Source organism: Benincasa hispida, chromosome 3, assembly GCF_009727055.1.
Source record: "Benincasa hispida cultivar B227 chromosome 3, ASM972705v1, whole genome shotgun sequence".
Classification (NCBI taxonomy): Eukaryota; Viridiplantae; Streptophyta; class Magnoliopsida; order Cucurbitales; family Cucurbitaceae; genus Benincasa; species Benincasa hispida.
The window spans coordinates 26,683,633-26,692,173 of NC_052351.1; the positions used below are offsets into that span (position 1 = coordinate 26,683,633).

The window sequence follows — 8,541 nt, forward strand, 5'->3', positions numbered from 1 at the left end:
TGAAATTGGAAAAGGGCGTTCACGTGAAACGGCGAGTTTTAGGTGACACATCTCTGCTTCCATAGCAATTAAACTGACAAATACAGCACTGACAATCCCCAATCTCCTTCTCCTTTCACTCTTTCAAATTTGGACGGACACGATCTTCTGACCACCTTGCGTCATCCGACGGCGCTCTCGAGGAGACTCTTAAATTGACGTGTCACTCTGAACTTGGCTCTCTGGTCCCCACTTCTCCTTGTCAGTTTCCCCGCACTGAGCGGGAGCCACTCCACCTCCCCCTCCACGTGGACGCCCATCATCCGGTCTCGTCAGATCCCCACTGGTCCCCACCTGCCACGTCCTCCCTCATTCATTCAACTCTTCTGACTATTTTTCCTTCAATATTCATTTATTTTCTTCTCTTGGCACACTCACACTGGGCCCACTCTATACTCTACTCTAGCTCCCTTGGGGGAAACTTTCCTTTTCTTTTCTTTTCTTTTTTAATATCTTCTAATCTATCTCTGAGTTTACTCTCTCTCTTTCTCTCTCTGTTCTCTCTCGCATAAACAGCCTTACCGACGACCTCGCCGCCGTGATCTGTTCACTACCGGCGATTTCCAATTCTGTTTGTGTTCCTTTACTCAATATCTTTACTCAGACTTTGATTTTAACTACTTATGAGTCGCAATCGCTAACTGACTTTTTTTTTGTTGCATGTTTGGGATGGTGTGACTGTAGATTTTTGTTTTGGCCGGAAAATGGCGAATATGTGTGCCGATAGTGGCAATCTTATGGCGATTGCTCAGCAAGTCATGAAGCAGAAGCAGCAACAGGAGCAGCAGCAGCAGCACCCACAGCACCCGCCGCAGCAGCTCACTGGACCCTGTACTTTCGGTCTGAACCCATGGAATGGTCCGAACCATGCTCTATCCGCTGCTCCAGATTTGGGATTTGGACTTCCTGGTGCTGGATTTTCCGACCCGTTTCAGGTGCAGAGAGTGGTCGACGGTGGAGAAACGAGCTTTCAGTTTTCGAACTTGGAGCACCATTCTCCTGCTTTCAGATTTTCCGATTTCGACGGCGGTACTGCTGCAGAGTTTGATTCTGATGAGTGGATGGAGAGTCTAATGGCTGGTGGAGATTCAACGGATAGCTCTAATCTTCCTTCTGGATGCGACGCGTGGCAGTCTAATTCAGATTTCGCTTTCTACAGTGTCGATCCCTTTGTCCCCTGTCCCAGTCGTCTCACCATCCCCTGCTCTTCACCCTCTGATCTTAACAGAGTCATTTTCCCTGACTCGCCCAAAAGTGAACCCGCCGTTGAACCGGCAGTGGTCTCGTGGACCGGGATTCACCCAGCGACTCCATCGGCGGTGGTTAAGGACATTCAAGTCTCCAACCCTCCCCTTGCCATTCTCAAGAGTGAAGATAACGGCGGTTCATCGAGTTCTGTAGAGACTGAATCGACTCCGCCGCTGCTTAAAACCCTAATTGAATGTGCTCGACTTTCCGAATCGGAGCCAGGTCGAGCGGGGCAAACGTTGATTAAGCTTAAGGAATCGTCATCGGAGCAGGGAGATCCGACGGAGAGGGTCGCCTTTTACTTTCTGGAAGCCCTTTGCCGGAGATTATCACTTCGATCGAAGAATCATTCGGTTTCTTGCGGATCCACTTACGAAGATATTACACTCTCTTACAAAGCACTCAACGACGCTTGCCCTTACTCCAAATTCGCCCATTTGACTGCAAATCAAGCTATCCTCGAGAGTACAGAGAATGCAAGTAAGATTCACATAATTGACTTCGGGATTGCTCAGGGAGTTCAATGGGCGGCGCTTTTACAAGCTCTTGCAACCCGATCCACCGGAAAACCAACCGGAATTCGGATCTCCGGCATTCCGGCTCCGATGCTTGGTAACTGTCCGGCGACGGGGCTGTTCGCAACGGGTAACCGACTAGCCGAGTTTGCAAAGCTTCTGGAACTAAACTTCGAATTTGATCCAATTCTCACTCCAATCGAAGAACTGAACGAATCATCCTTTCTAATCAACACAGACGAAACCCTCGCCGTGAATTTCATGCTTCAATTGTACAATCTCCTCGACGAACCTCCTCGCGCCGTTCTCAAAGTTCTACAACTAGCCAAATCACTGAACCCTAAAATCATAACCCTCGGCGAATACGAAGCGAGCCTAAACCGGGTCGGGTTCTTCAACCGGTTCAAGAACGCACTCAGATACTACTCAGCCGTGTTCGAATCACTGGACCCAAAACTACCTCGCGACTCAAACGAAAGGCTGCAACTGGAAAAGCTCGTACTCGGCCGGCAAATCGGCGCCCTTGTCGGACCGGAATCGTCACCGGGAGCGAAAACCGAACGAATGGAAAACAAAGAAGAGTGGAAAATGTTAATGGAAAATTCTGGATTTGAATCAGTAAATCTCAGTCATTATGCGAAAAGCCAAGCTAAAATCCTGTTATGGAAATACGATTACAGCTCTGAATATTCATTAATGGAATCCTCAGGGTTTCTCTCGTTGGCATGGAACGAAGTCCCAATCATTACAATTTCTTCATGGCGTTGAAAGCAACAGCTTCAAAGCCTCAGGTAACCGTATTTGTTTATTACATTATTATAAAATTGTTCCCTTTTTGCCTATTCCCTCTTCTGTTCTGTAAAAAAGAATGACATTAAGATTTGAGAATCACATACCGCCATTCACGATCTTAATTTCGGTGCTCGTTTTAATTTCCTTAACACGAATTTCTAATTTTTTTTTTAGGTAAAGAGAAAGCGAAGGGACTTTTAGAATTAATTAAATAGAAAATTGAGATTGATTGATTGTGTATGGAATATGGACCCCTTGGTTCTTTGTGATCTGTGTGTTTGTGTTTTGTTTTACTAGGCAATGCCATCAGTTTATGTCTTCATTTGCACCGACTGTCCGGTAGTAACCGCTTCTTGCTTTTTAAATTATGTTTTTTTAGATGGGTCCTTTTCTTCAATTATTTTTGCTCGGATGTCCTTTTTCGATAAGGAATATTTCTAATTTTAGGGGAGAAAAGAAATATAATGAATAAAGGGTTTTTGGATATTAATTTGGAAAATAATTGAGTACATACGTAGATAAAAGCCTTCTTCGGGTTAAAATTTGAAACTTATTTAGGGAAAAAAGAAATGTATTCAACAATATTTTATTATTTTTTTCGTATTGAATGTGTCTCTTCACTAAAATAATAAAAATAAAGGATGCGTCTCTAGAAGCATCCCTAAATAAAATAATAAAATATTTTTGCTATTATTTTTTTCATTCTTTTAACAATCCGAAATTCAACTCTTTCATTACTTATGTTTTTCTACGGTTAATAATATTTCATTTGTTTAATTCTAAATCATTCTTACTTTAAATCAACTATCTCACTAATCTCGTTTTTTATTTTGATAGTAATATTACTCGTTTTTTAACAGTATAAACAATAATGTTATTTTGAGATTAAGAAATTTCTATGATTAATTTGATATACTCAGCAATAATTTTTAATTTCAAATTATTGTTTTTGTTTAAAGTTGTTAGAAACTTATGCAAAATATAGATATTAACTTTCGACTATTGTAAATAATATTCAAGGTTCTCTAGGATGTGTTGTAGACTACAAATACATTTTCGTAATTGAATTTTATTAATAAATTTAATCATATGTACAATATTCTTTATTCACGACTGGATGAAGATATTCTATTATGCCTAGATCGATCATGTTGAGTGACATAGTGTCCAGGATTGTCACGCCCTCTTACACTTTGTAACATCTCGAATTTTAGGAAAATTGAAGTTAATTATCTAAAATTATTGAGTTTAAATTTTCCTTTCATTTGGAAAATTGGGGTTAATTTGAAATAATTGAAAAACTTTTATTGATTAAATTGAATTTAATTAATTAGATATTCGAATTGATTATCTTGAAAATATTGAATTTTGTTTCCCTTTGATTTTAGATTTTAGAGCCAACTAAGAAAAAAAATTAAAGAGATAATTAATTTCATGTGGTTTAATTGATTTAAATATTTAGAAGGATTTAATTTGTATCAAATTGATAGATTTTATGCCTTTTAATTTTGATTTTTGAAACCTAAATTAAGATAATTTGAAAAGTTAATTGATTTATAAATTTAATAGACTCTTTGGAGATTTTACAGATATTATGATAAAATATTTTATTTATCTTTTCAAAATTTGAAAAAAAAAAATAAAAGAATTGAGATTTTTTCGAAATTAAATGGGAGTGAAAAGAGGCCAAAAATTGGGGAGAGAGCGATTCGGTTTTCCAGCGACAGCTTCCACAAAATTGTTGATTGTCGGAGTTTGAATCGTTGGATCGTGCTTAAATTTGGTTGTTCGAGACATAGAATTTCATTTTGAACGACTGGATCGTTGTTTGAAGCTCTGGTTTGTTCTGCTGAATAAAATATGTAAAACTAGAAATTCCCCTTCTCTTTCACCCTCACAAACCCTCCTCATGCAATATCCTCACTACCAGCCGTTAGCCTAAACAATTTATGTCGTCCGACAGCAACACCCGTTCCCTATCTATGGTAGCCACGAGCCGACGCACCATCTACTGCCACTGCCCGATCTTTGCTGGAATCTTGAGAAAAACCTTGGATAAGACTTATTTTCCTTATAATTTGGAAGGAGAAATTCACCCATTTGATTTTGGGTTAAATCAGCAACCTCTCTTGGTGTGAAACTTAGATTCAAGATTTGGAAGTTTTGAGGCATTGACCATCAAGTTAGAGACCATTTTGTTTTGCAGAAAATTGGTGAAGATCAGTAAGTTTTGTAAGTTGTTGGATGGTTATTCTTTTGGGTTGAGCTTAATGGTGGAAAATTAAGTTATTGATTTTAGATTTAATTCTTGATCAGATTGGCTAATTGAATCAAGTTTTGGAATTTGTCTTGAACCAACCCACAACTTTAGGTTGATTCAAGTATGCTAAAGAAATTCTAAGGAGATTTTGTTTTGCGTTTTTACTAAGTTGAGGTAAATGATACTATTACCGGTGCCTTCGTGCCAGGCGACCTAGATTAGACCTATAAAGTTACTTTGTGGACTCTGGAGCATGATTTTGTTTGTCATTATGTTTTGCTTGTTGCATGGCAGTTACTAGTATTATGAGCATGTTCAAATTTCTAATCAGTACTAATATTATGTATGTGATGCATGAATAGACCAATAGAGCGGTTTATTGTCTCGCCTTGACGCATGTTTTTATTATGTTTGACGGTGTGTCTACGGGCCGCTAGACATGCGTGAACCGACAAGTTTACGTTCATGTTATTATCATGTTTGACGGCGTGCCTACGGGCTGCTAGACATGCGTGAGCCGACAGATTTACGTTCATGTTACTTTTATTTTCATGTTTCATGTTTTGACGGTGAGCCTACGGGCCACTAGACATGCGTGAGTCGATGGGTTCACGTTCATGTTATTATCATGTTTGACGGTGTGCCTACGGGTCGCTAAACATGCGTTTCAAGGCAAGATAGTACGTCTTTTTGTTTTCCTTTCATCATAAAAAATCGATGCAGCTGTATGAGCCACGGGCTATCTTTCTTTGCTCGTGGATGCATAGTCTTATCCCGGTAATGGGATCACTTACTGAGTATTTTATACTCAATTTTTATTAATTTATGTTTTTCAAGTAATGATAGGAACAGACCAGTGGGTGACGAGAGAGACCTGTGATCGTGCAATATGGGACATGTAAATCGCTTCCGCTCAGTTTACGTTTTCAAGCTATTTAAAAGTTTTGATTTGAAACTCAATGTTGGTCAAAATTTTATTTATTTAAGTTATTTTTTTTCTTCATTATTTTAGGTGCCCCGAATAAAGGTATTACTTATTTTTTTTTTTATATTTATTTTGGATAACTGTCTTTATTATTTTTATGAAATTTATTTTCCTCAATGGTCAAAATATTTTGAATATAAATGTGTAATTATGAGTAACGACCATTATCAGAGTACTCAAAAGGTCGGGTCGTTATAGTTGGTATGAGAGCCAAAGTTTTAGGTTCTGTAGATTGACTTACGATGTAAGTCTTGGTTTTGTGTCTCTTGTGGCTATTCACGGATCAAGGTCCTCGCCAGGTATGTTCTTTCATTAAATGTTTTATGGAAGATGTGTTTAAATGCCTTCATGTCTAAGTTTTATATATTGACTAATTGTTATTGCTAGTTTAACGACCTGAAAGAAGTTAATATGAGATTACTATTTTGTTTTGGTGTTATGGAAAGAAAGAAGGATCATAATAAGACCATTTGGCGTTAGTTTAATTCATGGAAGGATTGTTAGAAACGGACATATATTTCTATTCAGGGATATTGAAACCTGATAGAACTATGAAGTGTTATGCACTTATGACATGAAAGAAAGAAATGGATGTATTTGGTTAAGCTATAGAATAAGGTAGGTGAAATGGAAATTCACTGAGGAATAATGTTAAGTTTTGCATTACGAGAATAAGACTAGTGGTGCTACAAGAAACTTTATCACAAGCCACACGTGCTTAGTTATGAGATTAAAGTTTCTTTATAAGATAAAAAAAGAGGTGAAGAAGAGACTATAAATTCTATTAAGGATTACTAGATATTAAAGTCAAAATGTTCCAAGAAAATTTTTGAAAGGATTAATAGGTCATGATCACTTTCAGGTATTGAAGTTGGAGGAGCGAGTAATGTATGGTGTTTTGGTTCTTTATGTAGCGTGCCTAAAAGGAAGAAGAATTACTAGAAGGAGCATAAAGCGATAGCATGAGGAACTGTATACAAGACCTAGGTAAGATGAATTGGTCGAGGAATGCCAAGATGATTGAAATTATAGTTGCCTTTGGATCGGAGAAATCGAGTTATTGGATTGAAAATTCTTAAGGTGCTTGGGTTTGAACTATGTGTTTGTCGCAATGAAAAGACTCAAGTTTAATTAACCATACCAAGAGGAAGGATAAACGTTTTGAAGTTTAAAAGCAATGTTATCTTGTGGGGATACCCTACTAAAGTTCCAAGTTTGGAATGGAATTTTAGATTTCTGGAAAAGGTTATAAAGGGTCACATGTCTTGGTTTGGGAATTATGTATCACTCGGAAAGTAAAAAAGTGCACTTTCAAGTTATTGATTAAGCAAGGATAAATATGAAGAAAAATAATAGTAATTAAGGAAAGGTTTTATTCATTCAGGGAGATAAATGGAAATTAATGTGTTCAAAACTCCCAAATAGTTAAGTATGGTTTGGATTTTAAAACATGATATGGGTGGATACAAGGTGTTGGTTTTAGTGTAAAGGAGGAATCTCTTATTACCATTTGGAACTTTGGACTGCAATAGGCATTATTCGGGGAAAAAAAATATAGCTTGCTTAGGTTGTTGGATTGTAGACTGTGGAAAGGGATTCGAACAGTCACATGTTTTGGTATAGATATATTTCACTAGGAAAGTGAAAAAGATCCTCTTGGATTTATTGGCCTTGGAAAAGATAAGGGAAGATGAAAGGATTTGAAAATATATATATATTTGTTGTTTTGAGAAGGTAACGGGAATTAATGTCTTGAGATTAAGAAAAAAGGTTTGGTTTGGTTTCCAAGATAGGAAATATGTGTTTACGAACCTTTAGAGTTGGTATAAACAATCTCGTTACAATTTGGAACTATGGATCTTAGTATTTGTTGGTTGAATGGATATCCTGCCTAAGCTATTGGTCATGGAAAACAATTTTAGCATGAGAATTTGATTAAGCTAGACTATCACGCGTTGGAAGAGTACTTAGCAATCTTCTTCAAATTATAGTGGAGTCGAAGGAAATAATGTTTTATGAAAGGATGTTTATTAGCAATAGTTGCTAGAAACTATGGAAATGGAAGGGGTAAGGCCTCGTTAAAGAAGGGGAAGACGTTGAAAGGTATTAGCAAGATTTAGAGGTTTTGATTGTGGACACGAATATCTAGAACAAGGAATTAATGAAGCCATCGATTTAATTTGAAGGTGAAAGTAATCTAGCTCCAAGTAAGAAACAAGTTATATGAATATTAAGGTTGAGTAAATTTGAAAAGTTAATTGGTTTATAAATTTAATAGAATTTTTGGAGATTTTGGAGATATTGTGATAAAATGTTTTATTTATCTTTTCAAAATTTGAAAAAAAAATAAAAGAATTGAGATTTTTTCGAAATTAAATGAGGGTGAAAAGAGGCCGAAAATTGGGGAGAGAGCAATTCGGTTTTTCAGTGACAGCTTTCACAAAATTGTCGATTTACATAGTTTGAACCGTTGGATCGTGCTCAAATTTGGTCAGTCTGTTCGACACATATAGAATTTCATTTTGAACGGTTGGATTTTTGTTTGAAGCTCTGGTTTGTTCGTAATTTCTGCTGAATAAAATCTGTAAAACTAGAAATTCCCCTTCTCTTCCACTATTGCAAACCCTCCTCATGCAAGACCCTCACTACTAGCCGCTAGCCTAAACAATTTAGGCCATCCGACAGCAACACCCGCTGCCTAT

General features: G+C 37.2%; 1 protein-coding gene across 2 annotated transcripts; it reads left to right on the forward strand.

Moving 5' to 3' along the window:
* The first annotated feature begins 432 nt into the window (after positions 1-432).
* LOC120073899 (SCARECROW-LIKE protein 7-like) lies at positions 433-2,834 on the forward strand. 2 transcript variants are annotated; one of them, XM_039026810.1, is made up of 3 exons: positions 433-610; positions 724-2,593; positions 2,769-2,834. In XM_039026810.1, the coding sequence occupies exon 2, from the start codon at positions 744-746 to the stop codon at positions 2,568-2,570; it is 1,827 nt and encodes a 608-aa protein (XP_038882738.1). In that variant the 5' UTR covers positions 433-610; positions 724-743; the 3' UTR covers positions 2,571-2,593; positions 2,769-2,834. The 2 variants fall into 2 exon arrangements, with proteins under 2 accessions (XP_038882738.1, XP_038882737.1); XM_039026809.1 differs by lacking the exon at positions 2,769-2,834 and having other exon boundaries at positions 435-610; positions 724-2,716.
* Positions 2,835-8,541: the final 5,707 nt, after the last annotated feature.